Raw genomic sequence first — 15,833 nt, forward strand, 5'->3', positions numbered from 1 at the left:
CTAAGCAAACTCAGTGCTGAATTAAATGCTGTTGTGTCTTGCGAGTCTGACTACCAAACATGTTGCCAATTCAATGGTGGAACTATGTATTGTACTTCAATAAAAAGTTTACTAAAGAAAAAATTCCTTTGGCTGTTCTTGCCAAAAGGTTATTTACACTGATCATATCTTCTGCTTGGCCTCCAAATTCTTTCCAGTTTTCTCAGCTTCCCCTCTCTCCTTTGATCTCCTGTCTTCTCCTTTTTAGGGCTCTCACCCACAACCAGCCCCTAAACTTCCTATTTATTTCTTAGGCAGAGCTGTTTAACTATTGTACTATCTCACCCCAAACTAGTTAAGTTAACCACAGAGAGCTCATACCAATAACTAATACTAAGATTGGTTGCAAAACATAGTTCCCTTCCAGAAGTTGTGTGGCTGGAACAATTTTTCTTTTGCTAGATAGAGAGTGCTGAATCAATGTCCATAGACATTTCAAATTCACACATTATCTGGAGTCTTAGTTACCTACATGATAGCTCCAGTTATTCCTGTTCCTAATTTGGTATCTCGAACTTTCCTGAAATGTGAAAACAAAAGGAATAGAGCTTGCCTACCACCACCAATATATGCTCTTAAAAGTGCCAGCTGCTGCCATATGACCCCCAGGAATGAATTATATCTGGGTATCACTCTTTGCTCTGTACTCTGTCTCCCTGCATTGCATCAATAGTGATGGAAGATGCTCTACAGCCAGTCCTAGCTTTTCAGTGTTTGTTTTTTTTGTCCTTTTTCTTTTTGGGGGAGTGGGGACTTCCAAGCCTATTAAACCCCGAGAAAGACACCTTACTGCGTATGTTGGTACTACTTATTTCCTATGTCATAACGTTAACCTTCCCACCCTTGGCTTCTGCTGTTAAATAGTCTCATGCCTCTTGAGCTAGATTTTCACACATCTTACTTGAACTAAGGTCTCAGTCATAGGAGCCTCTGTCTCACCTCCTTGTAGCAGGAGTCATGAGGAAGAGGGATGTCATAGTCTCAAAAACAGCAGAGTATCTCATACAAATATTTCTGAGACCATCACTTGAATCATCAAGGTTGATAATTCTTGTGCCTGATGCTCCTTATGTCAACGCACATTTATTGAGTACTATTGATATTCAAAGATATCGTTCTTAGAGTGGGGGAGATATGACTTAAAAGTCACAACTACTGACAGCCAGCAACTTAGAATCTAATGAGAATCATAAAAAATGTTCCGCCAGAACCATGATGCAGGATGGGACAGTATGCAGACAAGAGGCTCCTGTTCATTGTTAAACCGCGTGGTAATGACGCTGGTGCTTTCTGCAGCACCCTTCTTCCTGTGGTACTTCTGAAGCACTCAGAATGATAAAGATCAATTTCCAATCATTCCTATAAAAGGTGCATGAGAAATTAAGATTTAATTACGATTACTACTTATTTCATTTTGAATTCAAAACCCTGGACTTCAGAAATAACGGAGCTTGAAATAACATTTGGATATCTTGTTTTTGCCTCCTCTTGTTCTTGTGGAAAGACCAGGTCATCTTCTAGAAAGCTACAGGAGGTACTTTTTATGACAAAATGAGGCTTCTTAAATTGTCCAATTTCAAGTGTACCAAGTGTGAAATCGCAGAATTGAGACTCAGGCTCTGAATTGTCCCTGACAATGGATAGCACTAGAAATAGAAATGTCACCAGGACCTGTTCAAAGAAAACCCTTGATTATGTCCCAAAACAGTGTTTAAAACTGGAATACAAAAAACTGTCTCCCAAATAATCAGATATGTACAAAAACAATTTGTTAAATAACATAGGGAAGACTATAAAAGACTGTTCCAGAATGCTCATGTTCATGTGGTTTCTTATGGTGCATTTTCTGTAAAGATCTGTACAGCTCAAAAGCATGAAATTCTGCAGGGGAGGCTCCTTTATTCCATGAGTTGGCAGAATTTATTTTCATCTTCTATGCATGGAACACTGAAGTAAAGAATGCCACTCCTCTTCAGGAATGAAATTTCCTAAGCCCTGTAAAGGATCAGGTTGTCATGTACCCTCAGGCGCTCTCAGGGCTATTTTCATGAAGAGAGCCACTATGAAGACTGCTATGGAGCCTTTTTTCCTTCTTCACATATGAGACATGAAGAATATTACAGAAAACTAAGAGTTCAGAAGTTCCTCTCAAATATACACGTAGAAAAATTGTCAAAATATCCTTAAATTTTAAAAAGTTTGAAAAGCCTGTGATCTTTGCACTGTTTCCAAGAGTCAGCAACTCTAAAGGAAGATAGTGACCGTCAGGGACCCGTCACACGGTTTCTTTTTGTGACAGTTTTGCAAGATGATCCTCTGGGGTGGCATTCCATTCAGGTCACCAGGTTTCTGCAATCTCTGTGAGAACCTGCAGCAGCTCAGCAAATGTAGGGCGGCCGTTGGGTTTCTGGAAAAACGAAACAGAGGTGGTCAGCTCAGCTTAAGACTCACTCAGACATCAGCTCCGGGACTCACTGGCAGGGACCTGGATCCAGGCTGGTTCTCCACAAACAGAAGAGGAAGATATTTTGGCTGACACACAGGACATGATTGGCAGCTAGGCGAGGCATGAGTGTGAAAATGTAAGAGTAGAGAGCACTGCAAAATTAAAATGGCTAGAGCAGCAGAGGCTAGCCACACGCAGCTATTTAAATTTAAATTAATTAAAATTAAAGCAATGTTTAAATTCAGTTCTCTGTCACACCAGCCATTTTTCAAATCTTCAATGGCTAAGTGTGGCTACCCAATTGGACAGTACAGGTAAAGCACATTTCCATCATCACAGAAAGTTCTATTGGACAGCACTGCCCTAAGAGATCTATTTGGATGACTCCATATGCATGGGGTAAAGGAACAGCTGAGAGAGAGGGGGCATCTAGAGTATCTAGAGCTGAGGCCTTTGTAACATCAAGAGTTTCTTCAAGAACCAGAAAGATAAGACTTGGAAAATGAACTGAATTCTTCGGATGAAAGCCGTTGTCAGAATGGATTAATGACTTTGCAGTGAGAGTTTCAGACAGAAATAGTACTTCTTCTGGTTCTCAGGGATCATTACCAAGAAACAGACACCTTTTCCTGCCATGATGGAGTCCTGGGGTAAGATCTGTGATAATCAGGTAGGTTCTTAGATGCTGGGACTGCCAACTTTTGCAGGAAAGTAAGGGACACTCACCTCATGCCAGCAGCTGTACATGACTTCATATATGGACATTGGTGCCAGGTGAGGGCGGTACAGCCTGAAACCTTTAGAAATGGCTTCCACAACTTGCGAATTTGACTTATTTTCAAAAGGCATTTTTCCTTCTGTAAAAACTTCCCACATCAAAACTCCTACAAATAAAATACACAAAAACAAGAAGTTAGAGAGAAATGGTTACTTGGAACTGAAAGAACTGTTTCAAACTACAAGGCACTATTTTCCTCTTCCAGCCTTTGAGTTATAATCATCCAGAATGAGAGCAATTCAGACCATGTGCATCTTAGTTTTTGAGCAGGCCTGTAGTCTGAAAATATTTCAAGTGAAACAATGCCTTTTCTTTTCCACTGGTCTTGACTATCTCCCTGTTGGAATAAAGTGCTGGCAGTATTTTCATTTCCAAGTATGCTCATGTCCCCACACCCTGAACTCAATAAACCTTTCTGCCATTCCATAGAAAAGGACAGAGCCAAAGCAATACTGAGAAAAAAGAACAAAGCTGAAGGTACCACACTACCTGATTTCAAACTCTACTAAAAAGCTATAGTAATCAAAACAGCATGGTACCAGCAGAAAAACAGACACATGGATCAATGGAACAGAATTGAGAGCCCAGAAGTAAACCCACACATCTATGGGCAGCTAATCTTTGACAAGGAAGCCAAGAATATACAATGGAGAAGAGAAAGTCTCTTCAATAAACGGTGTTAGGAAAACTGGACAGCCACATGCAAAAGAATGAAAGTAGACCATTATCTTACACCATACACAAAAATTAACTCAAAATGGATTAAAGACTTGAATGTAAGACCTGAAACCATAAAACTCCTAGAAGAAAACATAGGCAGTACACTCTTTGACATCAGTCTTTGCAGTATCTTTTTGAACACCATGTCTCCTCAAGCAAGAGAAACAAAAGAAAAAATAAACAAATGAGACTACATCAGACTTAAAAGTTCTGCACAGCAAAGGAAACCATCAACAAAATGAACAGACAACTTACCAATAGGGAGAAAATATTTGAGGTGTTAATATCCAAAATACATAAAGAACTCATACAACTCAACAACAACAAAACAACCTGATCAAAAAATGGGCAGAAAGGTCGGCCCTGTGGCTCAGCGGTTAAGAGCGCGTGCTCCGCTGCTGGCGGCCCGGGTTCGGATCCTGGGGGCGGACCCATGCACCGCTTCTCCGGCCATGCTGAGGCTGCGTCCCACATACAGCAACTAGAAGGATGTGCAACTACGACATACAACTATCTACTGGGGCTTTGGGGAAAAATAAAAAGGAGAGGAGGATTGGCAATAGATGTTAGCTCAGAGCCAGTCTTCCTCAGCAAAAAGAGGAGGATTAGCACGGATGTTAGCTCAGGGCTGATCTTCCTCACAAAAAAAAAAAAAAGTTGAAAAAAAAAATGGGCAGAAGATATGAACAGACATTTTTCCAAAGAAGGTATACAGATAGCCAACAGGCACGTGAAAAGATGTTCAACATCACTAATTATTAGGGAAATGTAAATCAAAACTACAAAGAGATATCACCTCACACCCATTAGAATGGCTATTATTAAAAAGACAAGAAATAACAAGTATTAGAAAAGATGTGGAGAAAAAGGAACCCTCTTATACTGCTGGTGGGAATGTAAATTGGTGCAGCCACTATGGAAAACAGTATAGAGATCCCTCAAAAAATTAAAAATAGAAATACCATATGATCCAGCTATTCCACTTCTGGGTATTCATCCAAAGAACACAAAAACACTAATTCAAAAAGATATACGTGCCCCCATGTTCATTGCAGCATTATTCACAATAGCCAAAACTTGGAAGAAATCTAAATGCCCATCAACAGATGAATGGATAAAGAAGATGTGGTATATATGTGGATATATATATATATAAAATATACCACACACACACACATATATATATATAATGGAATACCTCTCAGCCATAAAAAGATGAAATCTTGCTATTTGCAACAACATGGATGAACCTTGAGGGTATTATGCTAAGCGAAATAAGTTAGCTGAAGAAAGACTATTACCATATGACTTCATTCATAGGTGCAAGATAAACAAACAAACACATAGATATGGAGAACAAACTGGTGGTTACCAGAGGAAAAGGGGGCAGGAGAGGGCAAAAGGAGCAAAGAGGCACATGTGTACAGTGATGGATGGCAACTAGACTTTTGGTGGTGAACACGATGCAGTCTATACAGAAATCGAAATATAATGATGTACACTTGAAATTTATAAAATGTTATAAACCAATATGACCTCAATAAAATTTAAAAAAAATAAAATGGCAGAATTGTGTGAGCCTCTGCTGCCTGCTAAGGCCAAGAGTTTACCAGCCAGTAGATGGCATGTGTTCCCCTCCTCCCACTGAAAGATTAGACTGCTGAGTAGAGCCCCAGAATATCTAGCAGGGGCTCTGTACACAAGTAGGTGTTCAATAATCATTGATTGGTTGACTGATTAGTGAAATTCATTTAAGATTCCCAATTTGAGTTTATTTAATTATTCACTTATTCTACAAATATGTATTAGGTATTGATTAGAGGCTGGGCCTATGCTAGAGCCAGAAGATTCTTAAGATGAGACCAGTTCATGTGCTCAAGAAGCTCGCTGTCTAGTGGGGAAGAGAGACAAGTGGTCAGGTAAAGCTCAAGGAATTCTAATTTTTCTGCAACGACTTGATGAGGTTCTTGTGTTGCTATCCATTGGTCTCACAACTAAACTGCTCTCCAGTAGAGCTTAAAATGTCACCTGCCCAGACTACCACATGTCAGTGGAGAGCTAATGAGATCAATGATACAAGTTAATCTTATCCGGACAACAAAGTTCACAACCTTCTGAGGTTGCAGCTCTCTCTCCACACCCAAAAAGCCATCCAGAAAGGTCTGGGTGAAAGAAAATAGATAGATTATCACACATTTATTGCCACTTTTTGAAAATCAACTCAAAGAACAAACTCCATTGGACATGGGTCTACAGTGTCCCTTTCTCAAAGAACATTGCCCAATATAAACATCAATTGGCAGACGCCAAGGAGGCCTATGCCTAAATTCCGCAAAATTTGAAGGTAATGAAGTGAATGAGGTGGTGCTGCTTAGTAGTTAGACAATGAAGTTTTTCTTACTACACTCAAAATTCACTGATGTCATATGATCAGTTTTCCTTGCAAGTCTCTGTGATATGGAAAAGTTGGCTGAGTTTGTTTTCTAGATCAGTAGACTCTTTGTTACAGTTTTATAGCAAGTACTCAATGAGAAAGGAAAACATCCAAAAGGCAGAGTTAGGTAAGAAGGTTTATGACACCCATTGCCAAAGACAGCCTGGATGTGTTCAGAACACCTAAAACAGAAGCACAGTAGAAGACTTTTAAAAAATGCTACATGAGAGGGGCCGGCCCAGTGGCATAGCAGTTAAGTGTGTGCGCTCCGCTTCAGTGGCCCAGGGTTTGCAGGTTCGGATCCTGGTCATGCACTGATGCACCGCTTGTCAAGCCATGCTGTGGCAGCGTCCCATATAAAGTAGAGGAAGATGGGCACGGATGTTAGCCCGGGGCCAATCTTCCTCAGCAAAAAAGAGGAGGATTGGCATCGGATGTTAGCTCAGGGCTAATCTTCCTCACACACACACACACACACACACACACAATGCTACATCATATTAAGAATTCAAAGTTAAAAGAGAATGGCCTGTTTCATTAAATCAAGTTCCGTCAAATGAACATCAAATTCACTTACCAAATGACCAGACGTCAGATTTGCTGCTGTACTTGTTGAAATGAAAAACTTCAGGAGGGGACCACTTGATTGGGAACTTGGCTCCAGAAGAACTGATATATTCATCATCCAAAACATATCTACAGTCATTGGATTCAAAGCACGTTGTGTTAATTACCTCCAAGTTCTGATTACTTCAAATCCCTTTAGTTACCTCTGAGTCCCAACAAAGTATTTATACCCCAGAAAGGTTCTTATACCCTCTCTTCTAGTTATCAAAGTGGGACAGTATCCCTCATAGTGTTTCCTCCCCAAATCAACCCTCAATTGTGCTTATTTTATTTGGGTCTCAGAAAACCACAGCAATTCTTCAGTCCCAAACATACCCTACTGATTATATTAGTTATGATAAATTCTGAATTCTGCAAAGAAGCATGCTGAGTGCTCTAACAACCACGGTTATAAAAAGGAAATAAAAGATAAATTATAATGAAAAAATAAAATCAAAGTTGGATGCCTTATTTTATTTCTTTATGCATATATTTTTTGTGAGGCAGAGAAGGGGAAAATGAAAGTATTTGAACATAATATATTTGAAGTGAAAAATCTCCAATGCTTTAGAATGGAAATATGGATATGGATATGGAAATGGAAAGAAATCAGTAAGAACTACCATCTCCTTTAAAAAATAACAACAAAAAAAATTAAACCGTCTCTCTTTTTTGAGAATTGTATGCAGGAACATCCAAGTATGGGAATCTGCAGAAAAGAGATGATAGCTAACTTGTGCTGTGTAGCCCCTTGAGGATGCAGTAGAATATTTTTGAATTGTTGATTAATGCTTCCCCACACTACCGCTTTTTTTTTTTCACATGCCCTACCTTACTCTATCTTTAAGCCCTTTATTGAGCCAGAGGTCATCCTACTAGGGGAAAGAATGAATAATAGAAAACAAAAGGAAAAGAGCCATTTTTCATAGCTTTTGAGTTTCCAAAAGCTTTCCAGAGAAGAAGGACTGAATTATTAACAACATATTTGGGAGAATGGATCATGAATAAGAGTGAGATCTCCCTGCCACCACCACCATCCATCCCTCTAGAAGAAGATCCTGTGAGCTGGGAGGTGGGGGAGAATAGAAGGGAAGGGAAGGAGTATTTGACATTAGTGGGTGGCTGAGATAGGGTCCTGTACCCTGCACCCCACAAGGGCTGCCCAGGTCACAGAGCAGGGAAAGCAGACCCCACTCTCCCATAATAGGTTCGAGGGATACAAGAGCAAAACAGACCTGTGCCCTCTTTCCCAGGTCAAGCCCCAGGAAAGGCAGAAAGATTCCAGAGAATAAATAGCTGTGGATGTGCCTAGGTAAATGAGGCCTTATATAGCCCAATGTAGTTTTCTAATCATAGAGAATGTCAGATATAAAGGAATCTCGCAGACAGAAATTTGGGATGAGTCAGCAGCCACTCGTGTGGATGGCCAGCCAAGGACAAAACAGGAAAATGGTGGTTGTAAGGAAGCCAGTGTCAATGGATAACAAGGACCAGATAGGCCATCTCCTTACCAGGGCCATGGCTCCATGAGACACACAGAACTTGGATTCTGACCCTGAAGAGAGTCAGAGAGAAAACCCAGATTCACCGGGATTAAATTTCTAGCAACCTGAAGGAAAGGGGCCTCAAATATAAACTGTATTGACTTGTAGAAAATAAAGTTAGATTTTCCACGCTCCTGAGTTGTAGACTTACAGTCAACTACTACACTTGATAATAGAAATGCATGATGATGACATAGAAAAATCAGAGCTGAGCAAATAAATTGATGCTTTTTTCTTTCAGAAATAAACATGTATCAGAAAAGCTTTTTTCTTAACCTTACACATGTGATGTGTAGACTAAGAACTTCTTTTTAATTTTAAAATATGCCACAATTTTCTTAATAATGACCTGGAAGAAGATCAGAGGAAGAGCCCACGGTATCTGTTTACCTCACAGCTAAAATGGGCGCATGTCCCAAAATTCAAAGTGGGTAAGTGGGCCATATAACCACATCAACACTTCTCTCAGAGGAAAAAAAAAAGCAATGCTATTAACATTTTCAGTTTGTCAGTAGACAAATGTAAGATTCCCTCTTATGAGTAGACAACAACAACAAAAAAATCATGTACCTTGTCATTCCAAAGTCCGAAATTTTTACTACACTTGTAGAACTGACCAAACAGTTCCTTGCTGCCTATAGAAAGAAGAAAAGACCCCAAGTTTGAACACAAGTTTTTCTTTCAAGAGTTTCTGCTCTGTTTCCTTAGTGTATTTGGGCCACTGCACTACTTCTGTGTGTGGGCAGCCATGCTATTTTATGGTGATGCCTGTCGATGCTATATATGATTCAATGTCTCTGCCCTTACATAATGGATTTTAATGTCTTCGAAGAAATAACAAAAAAATGAGAAGAAATTTTAACATTTTTTCCTTTTTAAAATTTTTATTCTTTCTCAAAGAGTATCCTTGATAAATATGAAGATTAACTCAATCTAAGAGATGATAAACTATATCTCTTGGCACAAAAAATAGTGTGTATTTTAAAATTTATCCTCATAAGCAAAAGAGAGAAAAGCCCACTATGTGTGAAAAAGGGATAATCATTATATATCTTTGGGATTTATAATTACTAATACAAATTAAGAAATTATATTTAAAAACTTTAAAAACTATACATTTCACTGACTATAATTATTTACAATGATAATTTCACATTTCTTAAAATTCCCACAGTGAACTAAATATGGTACTACATAATGCAGGGACAATCTATTTGATGCCACAACAATCCATTTTCAGTCAGCTTAGTCAAGAAAATCATTGATTTGGTTATTTAGCCTCATGTAGGTCAATGGTTCGATAGAATTTTTCTCTTTTCAGCTAATTTGTAGTTCAGTTAGTCCAAAAACAAAAGCAAGAAACTTGAAGTGGTAAGCCAGAGGAGCCAGTTTGGAAGATGTTGACAAGCGCCAGCAATATCTCGAAGCCAAACCACAAGGCAAGCCCTTGCCAAGGAAAAGACGCGTTGTTAGCTGATATATTTTAAGTGGCATGTAGGTGGATAAAATAGAACACAGGTGAAAGTGATCAAGAAAGAAACCAAGGGTAGGAGAGACAGTGAGAAGCCACCTGGAGCAAACAGAATGACCAGAACCGTCACCCAACTGAGTTTTGAATTCTAATCCTTATCAAGAAAGACAAACCTACAAAGCCTAGGAAAGTGAGCTAGGTGGGAATGATGCCATATCCATCCATTCAAAAATTTGCTCGGTAGCTACTATGTGCTGGACACTGGGGAATGTGCCACAAGGGATGCAAAACAATGGCCTACGTAATAGCAATAGTTGGCATTGCTGAGCTCTTGTATGTGCCAGGCAGTTTCAAGTGCTTACACATATTAATTCATGTAATCCTCCCAGCAAGCCTATATATGGGAGGTGCTATGATTAATACTATTTTACTAGTTAACTATCTTGCCCAAGGTCACACAATTAGTAAGAAACAGAGGCGAGATTTCAACCCAGGCAGTCTAGCTCTAAAGTTGTGGTTCTCAATGTTGGCTGCACATTGGACTCACCAGAAAGATTTTCAAAAAATACTGATGGCTAGATTCCACTCCCCGAGATTCTTATTTAATTGTTCTGGGGTATGGTCTGGGTATCACGAGGTTTTAAAAGCTCCCAGGTGATTCTAATGAACAGATTCAAAGTTTGAGAACCATTGCTCTGTAACCTGTGTTCTCATCAAACTGTGCTGTAGCTCAGAAGTCTGGGCCTTGATATCAAGGAGTTTAGCATCTAATATTTATGTAAAGAATGTAAACAATTAACTATCATAGGAAGCAATAAATAACAAATGTCATGAGAGTTCTAGGTCATGTGTAGGACAAGCAATGTTGTGGTAACGTAATTATTACCAGGGGTCAATGTAATTTTCCTTCTTTCTCTCTCCAAAGTGTTCGAGCCTGAATGATGAATAATATGGTCATCCTGGTCACGCGTGAGGGAAGTACAGGATTACCTCTAGGTGACAGTATCAGGGACTTCTAAGAGAATTCTCAAATCTCATTGGAGTTAATTTTTGGACTTAGAAATAAGACATGGAAGGACATAGAAGGAATACTGTGAATATCAGAAATAAAAATGGAGTGAATAGAAAATATTTTTCAAGGGGAGGTAGCAAGTCAAGAAAGCAGAGCTGTTAGCATTTGGGGCACGACAAGCTTCGATCTTCTTTTTTTTTTTTTTTTGTAGGACTGTTGTGAGCATTACAGAACAGAATGATTTAGCATTTCTAGTCCTCCTCAATAATGCCAGTAATGCTGCTGTGAAACTGTTACAACCAAACCACCTCCACATGGGACAGTTTCACCCCTGGGAAAGAACCACTGGAGCTTGTTCTTCACTATTGTATCTCTAATGCCTGGCAGAATGCTCAGCATATACTAGGTTCTCAACACTAACACCAGGTACTCAATGCATATACTAGGCGCTCAATACATATTTGATTATTGGTTGAAACGAACAAAGGTAGAAGGAAGCAAAGAAGAGAGGGAGGGAGAAAAGTAAATTAGTTCTAGTTGGTTGATTAGTGTGGTGGTTAATTAGTTTAAGGCATATTTAGAGTAACAGCTTACTTGGCTACGGCATCAATGGGCAATTAAAAATGAAGTTACATTTCACAACGAATTTCATAAATAGGAAACTGTTTAAAAATTAAGCCAAAGGATACATTATTCAAAGTATGGAAAGTTCTAAATTTTCATTTCTTCTGAATATAAGCAGAACACATAAAATAATCAGTGAATTTGCACCATACTTACTAAATCCCTATGAATAAAGCAGTTTCTCTCCAAGTACTCCATTCCTTCACATATATCCTGGCACACACTCAGTAGCATTTCCTTCCTAAGCTTTCCTTTTCTCTCTCTGAGATAGTTAAGCAGGCAGCCATTTTCCATAAATTCCGTCACAATATAAAGAGGCTTCCGCTGTGTACATACTCCATAAAGCTGAACTAGCCTTGAATGAGATAATTTCCTGTTGAAGAAAAACATACACAAGTAAGCAATATCATTTCTGCATTTTAAAGTATTTGGACCCAACTGGTGACATTTACCATCTCTATACAATTTTCCTCATCAAGATATGATAAAAATTAGCCCAACCACAGAGAAAGTAGAAAAGTTCCCTTTCCACTTTACGTGTTGAGAAAATGGGGTCAAGAGTTTAAGCAGTACTTCCTAAGAAGCTGTAGATACAGAACAGTACATATCCCGTGTTCTGTTTTTACTCCTTTCCATTTTGTAAGCCTTTTGTTTCCTCATTACTGCTACTCCTTGCCCAGGTCTTGCAGAGGTCCTGTTCCTTGAGTTTCAAGCTTTCTAACTGCAGCTGCTCAGACAGAATATTCTAGACAGACAGGAGGGAGGAAAGAGTGATTGAGGCATATAAAAAAGAAAATTAAATTCTAAAGGATAAAGGTACGTAAAAGGAAATTTTTAGATAAACTTGGAGACTGAAAAACATTTACCAACATGAAACTCTGCTCTGTATTTAGTAATCACACACACACACACACACACACACACACACACGTCCTTGGATGTTGCCTGTTAAAATACACACAGAACTTTTTGGTCCTCTAATTTATCAAAAGTTTATTGTTTCTTCTGGAATATAACATTCAGTCCCTAAAGGTCTTTTATGACAACTAGTCAATTTGAATATGAAAAATAATATTCAAATCAACCTTTGTAATTTTAGAAAATGTATAATAAGCCAATTCTTTGTTAGTCAAAAGTACCTTGAAATGTTACCTCTTCAATCATAAAGATAAAATCAAATCAACGACCTGGAAATTATTTACGTTAAAACAATGTGTATGAGTGATTAATTGACACATTACCATACAATTAGCACGCAAAAACACTCCAGTTATAGAGGAAGAGAGGCATTCAGAGAATCTACATATGATTTTAATTTGTAGATACATATTTTATATATATACATATATATATATATAGTCTGATTTGCCTTTCTAATTCATAAAGTGTACTTCAGTTAAAGGATGCAGTTTACACATGTGCAGAATAATGGCAGGAAAGCAATTCTTGAAATAAAATATTAATTTGCCAAGAGAAATCCACCAAGTTGATATCCACATGTAAGCATTTGAGAATTGAAACATTATACTGCATTTGCTTAGCAGAATCACCAGCAAAAATCTATCAGAAATAAGGCCAACCCTTATCAGAAACAAAGCAAACCCTTATTACAAATAAGACAAAAACAAATAAATAAACCCTTATGTGAGTGGTTCAGTCTAAAAAACAAAACGAATATTTCTCAAGGGGATAGAAAGATGCAAACGGAAAAAGTATATTTTTGTTTGCTGTAACTTTAGTACTTATTAATACATATTTTTTCTCAGTCTAGAAAATGTATATGATTCATCATAGGGCAAATGTCATATTTATTTAAATTTGTTATTTAAACATTATCAGACTCTGCAGGCTTCTCCTCTCCTCCTCTTCTAAGTACTCTCTTTCCCTATGTGATCCCATTGAGTCTTAGGGTTTTAAATATCATCTCTAGTGACCATGCTGACCTCTCTCCTGAACTCCAGACTCATATAATTACCTGATCTCTTGGTCACACTTGGCTATCTAATAGGCCTGTCAAATTCAACATGCCCAAAGCAGAATCCTTGATTTTTCCTCCAAACCTGTTCCTCATCCAGTCTTCCCGCATCTCAGTAAATGGTGCCACCCTCTGCCTAATAGTGCACACCAAAACCTTGTTTTGTCATATCTGTTCCCCTAGTTTCCTCCCATGAACTGCCACTTCTAACGTATCAGCAAGTCCTGATGACTTTGTCTCAAAAACATATCCTGACACTATTCTCTTCTTTCTCTCTCCACCCTCATCCCCCCCACCATCGTCTTCTACCTGGAGCATCACAATAGCTTCCCGCCTATCTGGCCACCCCCACTTTTGATTCCCAGCAATCATTCTCCACTAAGCAGCCAGCGTGACCTATTTAAAATATAAAGCAGATCATTTATCTGCTTAGAATGCTCCAAGTCTTCCTTGATCATCCAATCCAATTGAGTCCCCAGCCCACCCTTGTCTATCACATCACTCTGTTTTGTAATCTTAGCCCTCACCTCTCTTTTAAATTATATTGTTCATGTATTTGTTGGTTTGCTGTCTGTTTCCCTCTCCATCCTTCCACTAGAACATACACATAATATAAGCTCTTTAAGAGTAGGAAGCTTACCTGTCTTATTTATCATCATATTTCCAGTACTTGGAACACCGCTTGGCACACAGCAACAGATATGTGTTGAATAAATGAATATGAATATAAGAAAACTGAATGATGCCATTGGAAGCATATTTTGCTCAACAAAGCTAATTATAAGAGATGCTATGAAATCTTTGGGAAATAAATCATTTCTATTTTAAGAATTACTCAAGGACATTTTGGCAAGAGTTTACAATGCTATTTGCATTTATGCTTGATTTAACAAAGACACAGGCATTAGAGCCAGAGTCTCTCTTTCCCAGCCCACTGTACTCAGGTGTTCTGACCATTTCCTCCTAAATCCTCAAATCAATAGAACTGCCACTCAAAACTTACCCCTCAGCACTTCTGAAAGTAGATTTTCCTTCTTTTTTCTTTTCCTCCCATTCCATGAATTTATCTCTGAATACTTCTCCTTTTCTTGATCTACTATACTTTTAGTAACTCTCTATTCATTTACCTTCTTAAAATTGTCATTTCAGGCAGAAAGGAAGGCTCAATACAATTATGTAAAAGATCTGATGGAATGAATAAAAGCTAAAAGGAAACGGCTGTGTTAGGAGAGACAATAGGTAAATTTTCTTCCCTTCTCTGTTTTCCAAATATTCTGATTTTTAAAAATATTTAACATTTGGAGGGCTCAATAATATTTCACTTATTGTTAGAATATTAAATAATGAAAATTATTTAAATGAAATCATATTTAAATAATAAGGACTAGGATTCCAACTAAAAACCTTTATTATCCGTATTAATTACCCCTGGAGAAAAACACCTAGAGAGGTGGAGGCAAGACAGGCATGTTTTCAGTTTTTATTTTTGTGCATTTTTTTGCATATTTCAGTTTATTCATTTTTGTGTAATATGAATTTATAATGTTAAAGCTTTTCTTTCAAACTCAAAAATATTTTAGCATGAAGACGATGTAGAAATAATGAATAAAACGAAATGAAATGAGATATAAGTGAAAAAGTTCTTAGAAAAATGAAAATTACACATATATATTTTTATTATTATAAATGTAATTAGTTTACATATCTACATATATGCACTGCTGTTAATAAGCTACATGCACGGACAAACTCATAGTTCAATAATTAAAAATGAAGGATCCTTTAAAGGCAATGCAGTGTTGTAATAATTTAAAGAAAATGTAATACTTCTAATCAAAAGAGCTGAATGCAAGTTTTTGTTTTATCTCCTATCAGCTGCATGACCCAGGGCAACTCATTTAAGCTTTCTAAGCCTCAGTTTTTCACATGTGAAATGGGGATAATAAAACCTGTCCTTCTTCCTTCCAAGAACATTAAAGAGATCATGTATGTGAACATACTATAAAAAGTATAAACCAAGGTTAAAATATAAAGATAAAATTTTAAAGTTTAGTAGGATTTTATGGGCTGAAGTTGTCTAAGAGGGAAAAGACTTTTGTTTTGGGGGAGGGTTTTTTGCTGAGGAAGATTGGCCCTGAGCTAACATCTGTGTCAATCTTCCTCTATTTTCTATGTGGGTTGCTG

General features: G+C 37.9%; 1 protein-coding gene across 2 annotated transcripts in view; it reads right to left on the reverse strand.

Moving 5' to 3' along the window:
- Positions 1-1,496: 1,496 nt before the first annotated feature.
- The window catches only part of TXK (TXK tyrosine kinase), a 58,536-nt gene continuing 44,199 nt past the window's right edge, over positions 1,497-15,833 (reverse strand). For both annotated transcript variants that reach the window (XM_058547008.1, XM_058547009.1), the window contains 5 exons: positions 11,831-12,047; positions 9,138-9,202; positions 6,995-7,113; positions 3,212-3,369; positions 1,497-2,446 (listed from right to left, as the gene is read on the reverse strand). In XM_058547008.1, the coding sequence (XP_058402991.1) occupies positions 2,378-2,446; positions 3,212-3,369; positions 6,995-7,113; positions 9,138-9,202; positions 11,831-12,047 (628 nt within the window). In that variant the 3' untranslated portion in view covers positions 1,497-2,377. The remainder of the gene's footprint in view (positions 2,447-3,211; positions 3,370-6,994; positions 7,114-9,137; positions 9,203-11,830; positions 12,048-15,833) is intronic.

Source organism: Diceros bicornis, chromosome 8 (genome assembly GCF_020826845.1).
Source record: "Diceros bicornis minor isolate mBicDic1 chromosome 8, mDicBic1.mat.cur, whole genome shotgun sequence".
NCBI classification, from domain to species: Eukaryota; Metazoa; Chordata; class Mammalia; order Perissodactyla; family Rhinocerotidae; genus Diceros; species Diceros bicornis.